Raw genomic sequence first — 17,765 nt, forward strand, 5'->3', positions numbered from 1 at the left:
TTCCACACAGAAGAGTGTTTTCTCACTGTTAACTTGCTGTCATAACACAGGATGGACAGAAAGATGGTCAGCAGTGTTTCAGCTGTTAGGCTCAGATGTGGCTTGAGATATGTTCAGCTTTTCCACGTGTAAAGATCAAAGTGATTGTGCTGTTATATCAGTGCCAATCAGGTGAAATTAATACACAGAATGAAAGTGTCCTCTCTTGAGAATTACCACTCAAACTGCATATATAAATTTTATTTAGTCCAATTTTTCCTTAAAACTAAAAACAAAAATCTCTCTCCAAGTGAGGAGAGATTTGCATTACAGATGAGAAATCAAGAGTAAATAAAACCAGCAGTTTTCTCAAGGAAATGTAGCATGGCAGACTTGCTGTATATCCTGTTTCCATTGTCTTCCCTCACTTGGCTGCTTTATCGACCTCATGTCAGCGTGTACAGCGGGCGCACAACCAGGAGAAATGAAGCTGGGCTACTCTGACTTATTCATGTATCTGTTTCTGTATTTATTCATTACCCCCTCCACTTGCAGGGTTCCCACTTGCATGTTACCTTTGGATTCAACTGTGGAAGCCTGACAATTGTGCTTCTGCTGCTCACAATAAACCAGCAAGAATCCTGATTTAGACTTGATGGGTCTGAAAGGAAGTCTGTTTTTATAAACTCTTTTTAATTCCTTAATTTTTTCATCATAATACTCATGTGCATGCCTTTCTTCTCTCTGGTTGTTGAATATTACATACTGTCTGGTAGTATTTGAATTTTGCTATGGGGCCACCTGCGCAGGTTGGAGCAGGCTGTATGTTTGGGCTATTGTCTTGAGTAGATGAGGGTAGTAAACCTGCGCGTACCAGATGTTTCATAGCAGTTGCACCCTGCCTTTCTCTCCCGTCTCTGTCTCTCTTGCTCTTTCTCCTCCTCCTACTCCTCCTCCTTCACATCCCTGCTGTCTGTCTGTCAGCACTTTCCCAGCGGTGGTGTGAGACATGGCGTCAGGGTTCCTGGGCTGCCAGCTTCTGCCAGCTCACACTGTGACCTCCAGCCCTGCCACCTCAGCTCCACGTGCCAATGCCACAGCAGGGCACTACTGGGCATTTATACTGAGTTGACTCCCGGTGCCAGCAGAAGTCTTTTCATGTTGTTTGGGTTATTTTGAATAGTACTGAATTGGTAGAAGAGAGCACAAGCGTTTCTTAACAAAAGATAAACTTTTATTCTAATACAAATCATTTCTCTTGTTAAGCTATAAATACATATTTTAAATACTATCTAAACAATATTCACAGAAAATTGTAATACAGAGCACACTACTACACATAGTATACATACATAGTATATACCAGGGGTAGGCAACCTTTCTGATGACGAGTGCCATTTAAAATTTCCTCAGAGGTCAGTGTGCCATATGATTCCATTAGCAATAAATTTAATAACGCTCTACATGAACAGTTACGCACTATATAGAACCACTTTATAGAATTATATTTGTTTGCAGATGTTGGCAGCTATCAGTGAATAGTTATCAGCTATTTTGAAACAAAAAAAAGACTTTTTATCCATGACAGCAAATGAACTGTACAACAGAAAATGCAAATGCTATTTATGGTCTCCTCACAACAATGATAAGAACAATAAACTGGGCCAATATGGCATGTCTGTTAATACAGAGACACACATGTTAATGTGATCTCTGGTCTCCCACTCAGAGACACAGGTCTCAGAGTGTCCAGCATTCAGACAGCTGCCTGAGGACTCATGTGAGAGAAAATCCGCTCACACAGATATGTAGAGTCAAATACTGTCAATAAGGCCTCTGCAATGTTCTGAAGACAGTTAAACCTGTCAGGTAGTGATGTCCAGCAGGTGAACATGCAGCTCCATGAACATGCACAGCTGTGGATTCCAGCTGCTTCGATGTTATATGTATGATTTCTAACATTTTACGTCAGATAAAAACTTTGGTTGTAAGCTTCAGATAATTATTTAATAACAGACATTTTAAATGAGAATAAGAAAGTATTTCCTTGTGCCCCCCTCTCCCTGTTAGTGCCCTACCTGCCCCCCTGGCAAAACTTTGCTAGACCCGCCCCTGCACAGTTACCAGCTGTCAGCTACTTAGAAAAGGATCCTGGTGTTATTTGTCTCTCAGAATCAGTTCATAACTTCCCTTCAACTCATTCATGTCACCTAAAAGGTAAACCTGTTTCTCCATCACCTGTTCAGCTCTGATGATTCAGTAAGGACATCTCCTGGTTTCCTCTTCATGTTTCCCTCTCACCAGATAACCAAACTGACATCATGACCAGCAGCTTTACAGCTGTGGCTCCAGCAAACATCAGCTGATACTAGAAAGTAATATTAAATACATTCTAACAACAGCTGATCAAGCTTAAACGCGCTGCTGTTGTTTAGCGCGACATCCGGCGGTTTCCTCTTTCTGGCGCAAAGTGGGCGATAAATAAACAAGAGAGCCAATCAGCTGATCATTGATCAGTTTCATGATTGAAGTAGCAACAGGAGATGGAGGGGAGAGAATGAGAGAAGAAGAGGCAGCTGTGCAGCGTAAAGACACAGAATAACTCCAGCTTTGTGTCTTTTTCCATTCTAGCTGAAGTACGAGACAAACTGTGCTCCTTTTCACCTCAACACGAAACGTAATATTTTCTCTCAATACGGGACGATTCCGTCTTTTTACGGGACGATAGGAACTCTACTAGCTGACCTTATGAATAAAATAAAGTTCACTATCAGTAACATCATAGCACCCACCCAGCTGTATAGAAACTCCGTCATGCTAGCTAGTACGCAGTACGAGTTACTGTAACTGATTGTAAAAAGTCAGCACAATGAGAATAAACTCCACCTAAACTTGGTTTATATCTGACCCAGATAGACTGCAGGTCATAAATTCTTAACTGAAGTTCAGTTCACCTGACACTCGGACCGGCGGCCGCCTCGGGTCTCTCCTCCTGCCTCCCCTCCTGCCTCCCCTTTCCCTCATCCACCTGCTGGCCTCCACCACTTGCTAATGTTACTGAATCTGTGGAAGCTCCGCCATAGCCACCACCAAACAACTGAGTTATTTTTACACACCGACCAGCATCTGGCCAATCCAACACCTTTCATTGTTTATACCGTTACAAAGAAAAAAAAAGTCACCGGGCCACCGAGCAAATGCCCGGTATGCCCGATGGCCAGTCCAGCTATGGTCGTGCCATCAGTTAACCCTTCGCGTGCCACAGTTGGCACGCGTGCCTAGGGTTGCCGACCCATGGTATATACTATAATGCACATACAAAGTTATCTGCTAAATAATAATAATGCTAAATAATGCATTTTCCAATATGTTATGTGTTGCACCACACAGCAGATCTTATTTGTCAGATACTTTAGACATTAAAAATGTTCCAAAAAGCACAAAGGTGGAACCCGTTCCCCTAACTTTGAGCTTTACCAGCATCCTTTTTTTTTTTTTTTATGAAAATGCATATGAAAAGGAAAACTATGGAGCCCAAAACTACTGAACATGGCTTTAAATGCTTTTTATTTAACAGTTTCACATGAGAGTGACTCACTTTTGAAGCCAGCCTCAAGTGGTTACTCTGAGAACTGCAATGTTCTGCTTTATACAGGCTAAAAAAAATAAGTATCATAGCTGGAGATGGATTGTATTGAAATTTAAATTCAGCCTTTGTGGAAGTTTACTGATGACATAAAACTGTCATAATCAATGTTAGTAGATAGTGGTATTTAATTAATGACACACTCTGGCTAACCCAGTGTCTGGTTCACTGTGTCCAGTAACAAAGGAACACTACTGACCAGTTTAGAGATAAGCAGGAGGTGACTGTCTCTGGTGCACGTGGGTGATGAGAAGTCGGCTCATGTCCTTCTTAGCAATCGGGCTCAACAACCGCTATATAACCCCCTCCCTCCATCGTTTCCAAGGCCTCCGTCCTTCCCAGCTAACCCTGGCCTTAGGAGCTCCTTAGGGAGCGCTGACTCAGGTGACTGGGTTTTAAACAGCATCCCCAGCCCCCCTCTCCGTCTTCCACGGCTTGAGAGTGACCTTGCCTCCGCTCGCAGACTGAGCGAAGGAGGGGGCTGAGGGAGGGCATAGGTGGGTGGGGATAAGGCTAGGCCCTCATTAGCCCGAGCTGAGGCGGGACTGCTCAGGAGAAGTGCGCTAATTACCCAACTAACAATGTCCTTGCCGTGCACGGCTTTGAGCGGCCACTTCACCATGGGATAATAACCCCGTCACCTCTCTGAGAAGTTCACGATGGCATTATCACGATCACTTTAAATGATGGACAGAGGGTGGTGTTATAATGCAGCTAACTGATTGATGGATTTGGCTGCAGCTTCCCACAGTAGAGCATCTAACTGCATTGTGCACGGATGGCATGGTTTGGAGTCAGTGGGTGACACAAACGCACAATAATGACCTTTAAAAAACCTTCTTTGGACCTCATTTTCGTTTTTGAAGAAAATCATTGCCCTCACAGACGCTTAGAGCTACCAATTTTAGTAAGTTGCACTCTAAAAAAGAAGTCTGTCATTAGTGTAAAAAGTTTGCAGTCACAGACCAATCAAGCGTCTCCTTGCTTAGCAACCGATGGTGACTGTTTTGTCTGCGACTATTTTCTGAGTCATTGGTTCTCTGTGCCTGAGAGGTGACTGGTGAGGCCAGCAGGGCCAGCATGAGGTCCTCAGCACTACCCTTCATCTTTTCTGTTAGCGTGTGGAAAACAGCTTGGCGACCGACAGCCTGACATTACAGAAGGAGCCTGTAATCATGGGACTGTAAAAACCCAAATCCAGCAGCCGCAAACAGTGTGGCCTCGTCATAGTGGTGGCAGCTAAGAACCATTCACCGCCTCTGTCCCATAAACTGTGCTTGCCGTGTCATACCAGACCCCCTTCATAGATGTTTCTGCTTTCAATAAAGTTGCCAGTTAAGGCTGTAAATGAGATTGCTGCTCACACGAGAGGTTGCTGATGCTGTGAAATGACGTGTTAGGGTTACTGTGAAAACAACACAGCATGTATGTGCAAAAATCTCTAAATCCTCATGGGCTTTGGGACAGCTGTGTGCAGCAGGTATATCGCATAACTATGACAGAAGATATGTAGACTGTAACTAAAAAACACACTCAGCCCTGTACCTCTCCTGCCGCACAAGCTGTTTGCCATTACACTGACTACACTCCACACACCGCGCGGCCACGCTACCCTCAAACGCTAAGCGCCTATTTCCCATCATTATGCCATTTAATGCGATCAGGATGGTAATCAGATTGCAAATGAAATGCCTCCATGACACAGTTGTGTGGGTCCGCTGGTGTGGGGAGTTTAGAAAGGCAGCTGGTGGAGAATTTGAAAGGACAGAGCGGCTCCAACCAAATCTGGGTCTAATCTGTTAACCCTCCTCCTGCTCCTCCTCTGGGTGCTGAAGGGCAGGACAGGGTGTTTGAGAAATTCTTGTGAATAATAATTTTCTTTCTATTTTTTTTTTTTAATCATGTGAGGAACTTAACATTAGTGTAGGCACAAGACTAGAGAAGACTTGCAGCTCCTTTTTTTAATTGTTAGCGCAATCAATGGTGGCTTATACTTGAGGATTTTATACATTCTTATTAAATAAAACCACTCCCAAGCGCGATCGAATCGTTTATTTATCTTAACTATTCTTTACCTGTCTTTGCATATTATTAGAGCGGGTTTTAAGCTGTTAAACTGCTTATGGGTTGTGAATATGTTCATTAATACATCTTAGTGTGGAAGATGAGTAGGGATGAGACCTGAAAGTGCTGGATGCGGTAGTCTGTCAGAGTGTATTACACACCTCAGAGCTAAGAGCCAGTTGACAGGACAGCCACTTGTTGCTGCTGAGTCTGTGTGAAGATGTGCATTTTATAGAGCGCAGGTCTGTCTGTATGGAGGATTTCGGTGGTAAGTCTTATGTGAAACAGTATGAATGCTGAATGCTGCTGCTTACACACTGATTTGGGTTTACTACTAGTTCATTTCTTTTGTTCATTACTTTTAATTGTGCTCTCTTTCCTCTATGTGTGTTTGTGTGTGTGTATTTTGTGTGTTGCAGTCGTGACACTGACCTCTCTACAATTATCTCCAACCTGCACCACACCAGACAGCACGGCATGCCCGAAGGCCAGTCCGCCTCTGACCACAGCACCAGTACTGGACACACAGGTAGGATCATGATGATGCCTGTGTGTGTGTGTGTGTGTGTGTGTGTGTGTGTGTTTTAACAGTACGCATTTGTAATGTATGCAAAATGTAAGGTGGCTTCTTTCTTTCTCTTTCTTACATTTGTCTTTCTCTTTCTTCCTTTGCATGTAGGCAGATGATACATGCCCCTTTACACCTCCTAAAACACATGTAAACGTTCCATTAACCATTTAATTTACTGTAATTTATGTGATTGAGGGAATTTAACATAAGCGTATTAGTAATTCCTAAAGGTCGCTCATGTTGATTACTTAATGTTCTTCCCACATTCTCTGCCGCACTCCAGGATTTTTTTTTTTTTTTTTTGGCTAAACCCCCTGTTTTAAATTACCTCTGAATAAATAGCTTTGTTTGCCATTAATCCAGTTTCATGTGAGCAGAGGAACCATGGTGTGCATGTGCTAAGCTAAGAGCTTTGCTTCCAGCTTAAACACAGAACACAGACCACATTTAATCACAGCTATTTGTCAAGTAGACTGTATGAGGATATTGTGCAGCCATCAAAGACATATGGGTGTTCAGAAAGCCTCTGTGTAAGTCACTGTTTAGAAACAAGTCCATTGTACTGTATGTTTCGCTCACATTTTGTAAGTTGCACTTAACTTTAGTGGCGTACAAGTATGTTTATGTAGTTTTTGATGGTACACTTGCAAAATCTTCACATTATCACAGTAATATAAGAAGTTCACTAACTATAATTTTAGGGTTGTTGAAGACTTAAAACAGTTGGAAGGCCTTTCATGTTGAACTAATTAATCTCAAGAGTTTTATTTTTTCTTATCCCTGCTAATTTTTTTTTCTTTTTTTTGATTTTTTGCCTGCAGGTGAAAATATTGATCATGACACATGAATAACCCTGGATTATAAACTTCTATCAGATAATCCAAACACTTTTAAATAAATGCAGTTACCCTTAATTAAATAATTGGGTGCCTTTTTTATCAGTAAAGACCATACCTTTGCTTTGCTGTTACCCGGAGTTCAACCCCTGTCCCTTCTTATCCCATTAGTAGGAGGCACAGCAAGTGGCATAATCACCCCAGACCCAACACTTCCATACTGTCTCTCCGTGTGCTCATATACTCTGTCTGCCAGATTAATTGTCCATACGGTGCCTGCGATATGAGGTAGAGTGGGTGCAAGGTGGGGAGAGTATTAGATTGCTAAACAGCCAGCTCAGCCGGTGTCTTTGGGTCCCTGTTTGGGACAGATTTCCACCAATACACCAGTCTAATCAGCTGTTAAACTTAATGGAGAAATCAGAGCCATGAATGATTTTCCTAATGGGGGAAGACAAGAGGGGATGGAGGTGGGTGTGGGGCAGCAATGGGGGATGGTGCGCGCACAGTGTGGCCTACACGTAGGGGGTCCAAGACCCTAAAATCTGTCCGCTTGAGCATTAAAGGGAGATTTAACAGGCTGCCTAAGCGGCTCGCTTCGTGTCTGTAAACAAGTCCAATCCGATCAGCCACTGGCTCTAATTCTGTCTGCCAGTGAAATTAGACACACACTCGTTCTCAAACACACAATTACACACAAATAACATGTAGTTATACATCTGCATGCCTACGCAATATCAACTCAAGTTCGAATTTGCGTCCACATACTTAGGTGGGTGAAATGTACATGAAGTTTTAAAGCAGTGGATTATTTGGCTTTGGGATTGGCGCAGCATAAATGCTTGTGTTTATGTGTTTATGCTGTTGCATCAGTCACCTCTGCTGTTCGACTCCTCCAGAGGTGTTTAATGTGTACCAGTGAACAGTGGAGGGAAAGAAGGGAGAAAGGCAGCCAGGAGGAGGTGAAGAAAAAGTCTGCAGCAGCGAGAGACGGAGATGCTGTGATGGAGGAAACATTTGGAAATAGGGAGCCAGAAGAAAATGAGATGAATGAGTGCGGTAGTGGTATCAAGGGAGGGTAAGCAGCAACTATGGCGGCGGACTGCTCCGTGTGTGTGTTTGTGTGTGTGCGTGCGTGTGTGTGTGTGGGTCAGGAGGAAAGGGAAGCAGGCTTGCCGGGTCGTCTCTGTGCCGGAGTGGGCCGTTAATTAAATCTGAGAGACAGACAGGAAGGTTGCCTCCCTCCCTTCTCTTCCCATCTCCATCCGTCCCTCCCCTGCTTCGCTCTCTCAATCCCCAGCCACTGGCTATTCAGAGGCTCTGTTAGAGGCGGAGAGGAGGGTGGAGGGGAAGGAGGGGTAGGAGGCAGGAGGGGCAGGGGCGCCGATGCTGAGAGTCTGGCTGCCTGTGGAGACTGTAAACCGTGGCTCTGCGGTCAGACCGGAGACTCAAACAGGCAGATAAGGTGTTTTTGGGCCGCCGCTCTCTCTCTTCCTCTCTCTCTTTGCTCCCAACACTCAGGCTCTCAAAAGCAGTTACAGCCTGTCGGCGTGTGTGTGGTTGGGGGTTGCAGCAGCGGTTTGGGGCTTGAGCACATTTTTGTGTGTGTTTGTGCATGCGCACCTTTCCGTGTGCGGTTTCGAAAGGCCTGGTTTTAAATGTTTGCTTGCGTGTGAATCTGCAGCCCAGCGTGTTTGTGCAAGGCCTTTTTCTTTCAAACTGATTGCTTCTAAAGTATTACCAGCTAGTTATTACATGATTAGCATAGAAAGGCAATTCTGCCCCCAAAGTAAACATTCCAGGATGTGTGCTTATATTAGCTCTGTCATACAGCGGCTAAAAAGGGGAAATGTGGATAGTAAATATTTTAAAACATCCCACAGCTTAACAGGGATGTAATTGCACTGCCATAACAAAACGCTTTCTCATGGTTTCTCAAACAGACATGCTGATGGTTCTGTCAAGATGTGAAATTCAAGATGACAAAATAAATAGTTGAATTAATAGTGAAAATAGTTTTGTCCTTCATGCCTGGGCGCTTAAAAGAAACCCTGTAGTTTCTGTAGTTGTATTGTTTCTTTCTTTTCTGCTTGTACTTGTGCAAAGTTACACTTGAGCAGAATCAGCAGTCGGTCGAGTTGTGCGTCACAGAAATATTTCTTGGCACTTTTAAATCTTTAATTGCCTTTAATAACCTGCGAATTGCGCGTTGTTTGAATGGGAATATTAGCTTGCATATTTGGGCATGAACTGTTGCCTAGGAACAGTCTCTGTAAGCAGAAGAAGACGGATGAATGCTGGGAAGACGGAAAGATCTGACAAAGAAAGCAATACATTTAAGACTGACAGAAGATATTAGACATCATTTTTGGATTCAGAACAACCTTATTGGAAAAGTTTAATTGAGAAATTTTCCATTTACAGATTTTTTTTTTCAGATATTTAATCTACTTATGCAATATTATATATAAATGTTTCTTGATGGTTTTTTTCCCTTTCTTTTATATGTTGTGTTTCTTGATTCAGGATGATGAAGTATTTTATTTATTAATCAAACTTATTTTTAATTCTAATTAGTTACTTCTTTCATGTTTTTTTTCTTTTGACTTTTTAAAAGGAAATTCAAAAATAAATGGTATTTCCATAGAATTAGGACAGACAGTTGTCAGATTAGTTTTGTAGCCGTTATTTTGGGAAATAGAGTAGACAACAAAGCACTCTGCAGTGGTCTTTTGCTAGATGGGTAGCCTACTCAACCTAGTGAGGTGTACCGATGCCTACATATTAGTAATTTTAAAAAACTTTTTTCTGGGTGACTGTCATAGTAGTCACAGTGGTTGTCATAACCGACATTATAAACAAACCACTGGTACTGCTGATGGAAACTTCTCGTGTAACGCCATCTGTTCAGAGGATTCCTACGAGAAGGGACTGACTGTATCCGGCTGAAGGCAGTGAGGACGACAAAGACAAAACCTACTTTTGGTTTTATTTGGTTACATAATTATGATCTCTTGAAAATATCACACTCACAGATTTTCATTTTAAGGTCAGATTTTTGGGGGGTTTTTTTGTTCCATTCCTTTTGGGATTTTTTTCTGGCTCTGTTTGTCCGTCTTTCAGTTTCTTCCATCATATAAGAAAGACGAGCACTTTTTGTGGCAGTTTTCCTATTGGTGAACATTTGCACATGTTGTTGTGGTGCATCCTCCACTCGTGCCAACTCCATCAACCACCCCCAACCCTCTCTCATACACCCCCACCACCACCACACCGCCCTTTCCCAGCTGCATCGGCCCGTAAGCCAATCAATGCCAGGGCTTTCAGGGCCGGCGGAGGCCCCGGCGCACGGAGGAGGGATCAATAAGTTATTAGCACCATTCTGTCAGCTGTAATGTGGAGATTGATCGGGGGGCTGCGGCTGGCGGCTCACCCCACGTCCCCGCCTGTCACCCCACCCCCCCAAGCTGCTCCCTCCACTCAGCCGCCTCCCCCTCCCCTTCCTCGGCCTGATAAAGATGACAGATTAACGGAGTAAGAGAGGAATTAAGGAGTATGGCTGTCTGAGCTGTCAACGCGCTCCACAGGATGGAGAGAAGAGAGGAGGAGGGCTAAAGTTTGAGGAAGAAGAGGGGTAAAAAAAAAAAAGAGTAGGAGAGGAAGGGGAACGTTCTCCTGGCTGATGATTCGCCCTGCTGGTGTCACATGAAAGAGAAGTCGTTTAGGTCCTGCTGTTTCCTCTTTCTCTTTCTATCCCTCAGCTCTCATCTATCTTTTCTCTCAGTGGGAGGAACAGCAGATAAGGAGGAGGTTAACTAGCAAGGAGGAACTGAGGAAGAGGCTGGAACATGGTGTGTTCACATACACGTCTGAAAAAAAGGCAAGACTGCAGATTGTCTGTTGACCAAGAAAAGCTAAAACATGGGGTTATATCATTAGAAGCAAACGCTGTCTGCACTTAATAATTGCTGTATTTTGACAGTTAAAATAGCAGCCTTGAAGGCGGACTAAAACTCTTGACTCCACGACCACTAATTCCTTAGCAATATTAACAAGCAGGTGATAGGGAAAGGCCTAAGGTAGCAAACTTGACTGTAAGCTGTGTTAGTGGGAGTAAAAGGGTTAGTATAGATGCTAGCAGAGCTCAGGGTTTGGCATTAAAAGGGAGCGCCGGTGCTCTAAGAAGCCCCATTTAATTGGCTTTAAAAGCTTTCCGCCCTCAAATCTCGGGCCCTCGGGCACTCGCTCAGGAGACGCAGTGTCTTGAGTGAGGTCGGCTCAAGAGACGACTCAAGTGTGTTTGATCATGAGAGGCTGTGGGTGTGGGTCTAAGCGCGTGTGTGTTTGGTAGAAGAGGGGCTTTAACTAATGGGGGTTCTCTCTCTCTTTGTTAATATTTCACTAATAGGATAGATGGAGACCTTCGTTTTTTTTTCACCTGAAAGGACCAGTGAAAGAAAAGTACCAAGCGAGATTTGAAAACGAGAAAGAAAAACGGAAAGAGAGATCATAAAAGAGATTGGAGAAAAAGTAGAAATGGTAAAAAGCATCCAGTTTGTGTGTATGCATGCACTTGTCCATTAGCGTTACTCCCTGTGCCCCCCGCCTCCTCCTGCTGTTTCTTTTGGATGGTATAGGGAGTGGATCTCCTCAGGACCTGAGAGGTAACATCAAACACCGGATCATTAGTGAACCTCCTCCCTCTCATCCTTTCCCGCTTGCTCGCTCGCCCTCTCATCAACACCGGCACTCCTTTAGCAGCACAGCAAAGTCCTCAGAGTCCTGTCTAAATCCGTTTTTTTTTCCCTCCTCTGTTTCCCCTTGCAGACAGGAACAGGCACAAGTTTGGCTAATAGGTTAAAGGTCAGAGCTCAGACACCATATCAGCTTTACTCTCACGTACCACCAGCAATATTAATGCTGGACACAGGAAAGAGGCGGAGCTAACTATATTTGCGTGGGTGTTGCGATGATGATGACGACGTGTTTTATTTCTACTCTGTGTTCGTTCTTTCTCCGCACTGTTTACACCTGCTGTGCAAATGATGAAAAATTGCTTTGCTGAAAAAGCAGAGAGAGAGAGATGAACCATTCTCCTTGAGGGAGGGGGGGGAACTCGCCTCACCCTGAAAACTATGCATTGAGATGGGAAAGAGAGAAAGTGGAACGAAGGGAAGAAGAAGTCACTGCGATGGGTTTGGCTGTCTGTGTGGAGGAAGAAACAGAGTTGGAGAAAAATCAGAGATGCAGGAAGTAGAAATAAAGAGAGAGAGAGAGAGCGCAATGACAAACGCCTCTTTCCTTCCTGCCGGCGCTGCGTGCGATGTGCTCTGTATCTCCTCCTTCTCTGATAAGGCCTGTATTGATTTGAGGTGTGTTTGTAGGGGAGGTGGCGGGGGGGGGGGGGGTGGGAGGGGATGGGAAAGGAAGGAAGAGAGAGATGAGAGGGGAGGAGAGGTAAGGGGTGGGGGGGGGGAGCAGCTCTAGTGGCAGGGGTGGGGACAACAGGGAGGAAGAAGAGGAGCCAGAGAGGTGTTAATGTGAGAGTGAGATGCTCCTGAGGTTCAAACACACCCAAATGACACTAACGAGAGAAGGAAGGGGATGGAGAAATGAAGAGACATGAGGGTTTATGGGAGGTCACCAAAAGTTGTTGTAGAGGTACAAAAACGAAAATTAAAATAAAAACACGTGAGGCAGACATGATGTCAGCTGAGCGGTATTTCTGAGAGGATCTCGTGCACTTTAGTTCAGTCAGAGGGTTTTGCTTCAACATCTGGAAAAAAGGAAGAAAGAGAGAGGAAGGATGGTGATAACACTTGAGGACAGACTGTTGGAAAGAGATTATGGCACAGAGAGACAGAGCCCCCCTCCCTGCTTTAGATAGACAAACAAACACGTGACTAAGGGGGGCAGATCCGTCATCCACGGCAGTGCAGGGCCTCTCTTTTCTCTGACAGAATATGCACCTCTCCAGACGCCCGTGCCTTGTTTCACTCATTCTGTTTTTCATCTTTCTCTCCTCCTCCTTGGTTATTTTTCACTCGCACTTCTCTCTCTCTTCTACCATTTCCAAAGCAGCCACCATGCACACAGGTAGAGACACAATATTGAGTCTTTACTCTGGTTTTTGTTTCTGATTGGTTTCCGTGTGTGTTTACAGATGACCTTCTAGGCAAGAGGAGAAGCTTCTCTCCCAACAGCAGCAGCGAGTGTCCCTCTGAAAGCAAGAAGTTACGCAGTGTATCCCCCAAAGGTAGGCAGTGTATTTGTGTGTTGTGATGTTACAGATGTGTGAAACTGTTTGAGGGAAAAAAGACGGAATGACTAAAGAGAAAAGATGGAAGTTGACTCGGCCGCTGGTGAATGTCAGAATGTTGACCCCAAATCATGTTTCTCCAAATATACATGCAAACATCCCTGCAGAGAAAGGTGTTATGGGTGACTACAGGTCACAGAGGCCCACAGAGCAAACGATGTGCCAGATCTCAGTTTGTCACATGCTCCTGGTTGAGATAGGAGCATGTAGAAGCAGCTATCTCGTTCCCCTTTCTTCCTACATATGCACACATTAGAGGGTGCCACCAAAAACGAATAAATAGTTAAATAAAAAACAAAGTTCTTACTTACAAAGTGATTTAATATCAATAAATGAAAACCATTTAGGAGTTTCATTTTTAGCCCTGAAAAAGATCAAACATTGATCACCTCTATATATGTGTGTGTTCCACAAAAAATGAATGAAAACTGTGATTTGAGGGCATGGGCGCCTGTCCCGTCTGTCATCTTCCAAACAAACACATGTGTACAGTAATATCCTCAGGCAGACACACTCATATGAGCATAAGCATTTGCTCTCTAGGTGAAATTAGCACAGCGTAAATGACGGACCTTGACAAGGCACACCTTGGTAAGACGGTGCTCCTCTGTAGTGCTGCAATCCGGGCGCTGTCCTCTATTATTCATATCTCCCTCGTGTGGTGTGAAACCAGGCGCCCGGCGTGGAGCTGGCACGGCCACCGAGTCTGTCCCTCTGGGCTCCTGACGAAGACTTCCTGACTGATGCATTATACAGCAGGCAAAACCCAAGGGCAGCTCACCACACATCTTATCTTTGCAGACTCACAAGCGCTGTGCATACACTGCACTTCTTATTTGACAAACTAATAAAATCTTCTTTCTGAGGGTTAAAGTATGGATTAAAATTTAGATGAGTGAAAGCAGTTGTGTGTGATTCGGATGTAAGACTGAGCTGTGTCGAGCTCGGCGTGATCCCTGTTTTGACCTTTGGCCACCAGGTGACCTTTGACCGACTGCAGTCCTGCCTGGAGCCTCTTTCCTCTTTCTCTGTGTACAGAAGCACTCATTCGTGGCCATTATCGTCTTACTTAGACACAACCCTGCCTCTGAAAGATGCATGGGTTTGTTATTGGTTGAGAATAGTGTGTGTGGGTGTTTGTGTATTCTGGCTCGGTTTCCTTTTAAGGCAAATGGAGGTTTGTGTGTTTTGAGTTTGTGTTTTTGTGCCTCTCACAGTGTGTATGGTTAGGTTTCTGGTTTTAAAAACACAATCTCTGTATATGCTTTGCATATATACATACATACATTCTTCCTCTGCTGTACATGCACAAACTGAAACTGAAACAAGAGAAACTGATAAAGCAGACTCTGTTTCTGTGTGTGTGTGTGTGTGTGTGTGTGTGTGTGTGTGTGCGTGCAGCCAGCTGTCCAGAAAAGTGCATTTAAGCCTTGTCAAAACATTGCTGATCCTGTGTCTTAACCTTGAGCTCCGTCCACACCCAAAGCCTGACGCGGCACCTGTACGTGGGTTAGTATTTGTGTGTTATCTATGCTAAGTTACATCTTTTTGCCTCCAAGTGTGGTGACACAAGAGATCCTTTAATGACTAATGCAGGTGGAGAACAGACTAAAAGAGACAGACTGTGAGGGTAGTGTGTGGATGGAGCCAGAGAGATTGGATACCACTGTGTAAATGATGTCTGTTTTTCTTTCAGTTGCAAAGTCGGCACCCCCTGCTGTGTTTAGAGAGCAGGAAAACTTTAGACAGGCACAGACTAGTTGCGCACGCACACACGGACGCACACACAAACACTCGAGGACCTTGGGTGGATTAGCTGGAGCTTGTCGGTGGAGACAGAGATGCTTGCGTGTTCGCTTCCTCCCTCACCACCTCCACCCCACCTCCGCTCCTCAGCGCCACTCCTGCTCGCCTGCCCGGGGCCAGACTCAGGTTTCAATAAGGAGGAGGGTGGTAAAAATAACCCCTGCTTCTTTCCTCTGCTTCTCCCTCCTCCACCTCATCCTCTGTCTCCCTTTTCGAACTCCCTAACCACCTTCCTATATCCCCCTCCGTTCTTACCTTAGATCATGTTACTATTGACAGGGAGGGGGAAGAGGGAGGTCAAAGGCAGGGAGATTAAGTATGGGGGACTGACGGCTAGATAGACATCATACACCGCATTGTCTTCGCAACACCCTAAACACAACAGAGAGGTGTTACACACACACGTACCCACACTAACAGTGGTCGAAGCTGAGAGTTGTTTTGTACTGTTGAGTTTTCTGCATTATATACAGTAAGTTTCATCACTGCAGTGTTACCGGAGCTACTGATGCGCTTTGTGTAAGAGAAATTGTGAGTTCATGATGGGGTCAGGCTCTGAACATTAACAATGCATGGCTCTACGCATGTAGCTTCATGTGAAGAGGCTTCCAGTCCACTGGACCTTCATGATCTTTGAAAGCACATGTTCTGACTCATATTTAACATATGCATAAAACTTATACTTGTTTTATTAGGTAAAATGAGAAAATATGACCAAAAAATGCTTAATATTTAGGTATTTCTCAAAGGGTCTAGTACCTTTAAGAACTGAAATCAAATCTTAACTAGAAAAAGTTTGAATCACTATTTCTTATCTGACAATAAAGTTCGCAGTAATGTTAAAGCACAGTGCTTCATGTGTCTGATGTTGAATCGGCTTTTTAGCTGTTGAACTGCAAAATTTCACAAATCTGTGACCTCTGGTTACCATTTAGAGCCACTAATGCTTTGAGGCTGCTAACAGTATTACATTTCATGCAACCTCTTGCTTGTGGCGTGCTCTGCACAATCGTGACATGCAAATGAATGTGGACTGTTCTTCCTATAAATATCTCGTGTGCCACTGAGGTGATAGAAATTTATGCGGAGAGCTTCAGAGCCTGGAGATCAAGTTAAAAGAAATTTCCCGATCAGTTTGCTACTGACAATCGCTAATCCCTCCCCTCCTTTCTGCAGAAAACTCCCAGAGCCCAGGGGTGGAGGCAGGCGGCAGCCACGGCCACATGAGCCCTGAGGAACATTACAGGCGCATGATGTCAGCGCTCAGCGAGCAAGGGTCCTACGAGGAGCAGCAGCAACGCCTCTACCAGCTAGCAAGCAGCATGGGTCTGCCCGGTCACGGTCAGTACACAAAGCTCTGTCTTGCTATTTCTAATCTTTCCCCACTCCACAGATTTTTAAATTCTTAATAGTAATATATATTTAGAAATTCTTACATAAAAGATCTAGAGGTTTCTTTTTGTTCACTTTAATTCAAGCATCTTTTAAGAAACAAAACAAAATAACCCTCCTCCATCACCTGTCGCTAAGTCACTGAGGTGCAGTGCTACCTGGTAACCCTGGAGTACAGCTCTGTGTTCACACTACCATGTAGCACCGTGCCACGCCGCTGCCATTGTGAAACCCCGGCCACTGAGACGGCTGACATTTCTATTTGCGGTGCTTGCCCACCCAGTGTCAAAGTGTCTCTCAGGGTGATTTCTGACCACCCCGACTCTCCGTTGTTAACAACACCCACAAGCCTTCACATGCATCAACGCCATGATTGATCCAGGAGCTCTCATTGGCTGCCTGCCAACCCTCTAAGTCTCACCCAGGAAACCTCTAGTGTGTCACATATTCACTGAGTTTCTATAGACATAAAATCCCCCAGTTTTATCTTGAGGAAACTGGAGTTTGATGGGCGGGGAGGAGAGAAAATGAGAAAAGTTGTTACAGATTGATAAGCTGGCTTCTTGTTCTTGTCGCTGAGCGTGAAATGTTAATATTTTTCTCACATTTTTTCTACAGGATGTAACATTGACTGCTACCAGTGTCTTTTTTTTTTTTTTTTTACACGAGTCTTTCTTGCAGTAGTATAAATCCAATCAGTGCTTGGGCCAAATTGTAGTTTGAGCAGCTTTTATTTTTATTTGATTAGTAATGATTTTTAATTGCCGGTTGCAAATCTAGGGGCGAAGCCTATAAAAGCTTTAATTGCACCCCCCCTCTAGAGTTTAGAGGCAAAATTCTGGGGGTTTTATGGCCCTGGGCTAAGTCTGATCACCGGCTTCCTTTCCCAGAAGCTCTGTCGGTTTTGAGGCAGGCGCTCTGGCGCGATGCTGACATACTCGCTTCCTTTTCTTCACTTCCACATTCCAAATCATTTGATAGTTTCCACATTATCCTTTATTCTGCAAATATGCTTTCTTTGTGCGACCAGCACTTGTGCAGAGAAGAAGAGGCACGGGTAAAGAGGGGAAAAAATTTATATCTATGGAGAGGAAATGAAGAAGGAACACAAATGAGGGAAGAACAAATAAATAACTTCTCCTCGAGGAAGAA

General features: G+C 44.2%; 1 protein-coding gene across 6 annotated transcripts in view; it reads left to right on the forward strand.

The window, feature by feature from the left end:
* samd11 (sterile alpha motif domain containing 11) overlaps nucleotides 1-17,765 on the forward strand; it is a 50,145-nt gene that overhangs the window by 18,262 nt on the left and 14,118 nt on the right. For 4 of the 6 annotated variants that reach the window (XM_085258504.1, XM_085258505.1, XM_085258503.1 and 1 more), the window contains exons 4-7: nucleotides 6,109-6,218; nucleotides 13,175-13,192; nucleotides 13,260-13,352; nucleotides 16,398-16,562. In XM_085258504.1, the coding sequence (XP_085114630.1) occupies nucleotides 6,109-6,218; nucleotides 13,175-13,192; nucleotides 13,260-13,352; nucleotides 16,398-16,562 (386 nt within the window). The remainder of the gene's footprint in view (nucleotides 1-6,108; nucleotides 6,219-13,174; nucleotides 13,193-13,259; nucleotides 13,353-16,397; nucleotides 16,563-17,765) is intronic. The other 2 variants (XM_085258501.1, XM_085258502.1) reach the window with 2 other exon arrangements.

This window comes from Mchenga conophoros, linkage group LG20 (assembly GCF_057382185.1).
Source record: "Mchenga conophoros isolate Kocher_MC1m ecotype Shallow Benthic linkage group LG20, M_conophoros_male_GT1.1, whole genome shotgun sequence".
NCBI classification, from domain to species: domain Eukaryota; kingdom Metazoa; phylum Chordata; class Actinopteri; order Cichliformes; family Cichlidae; genus Mchenga; species Mchenga conophoros.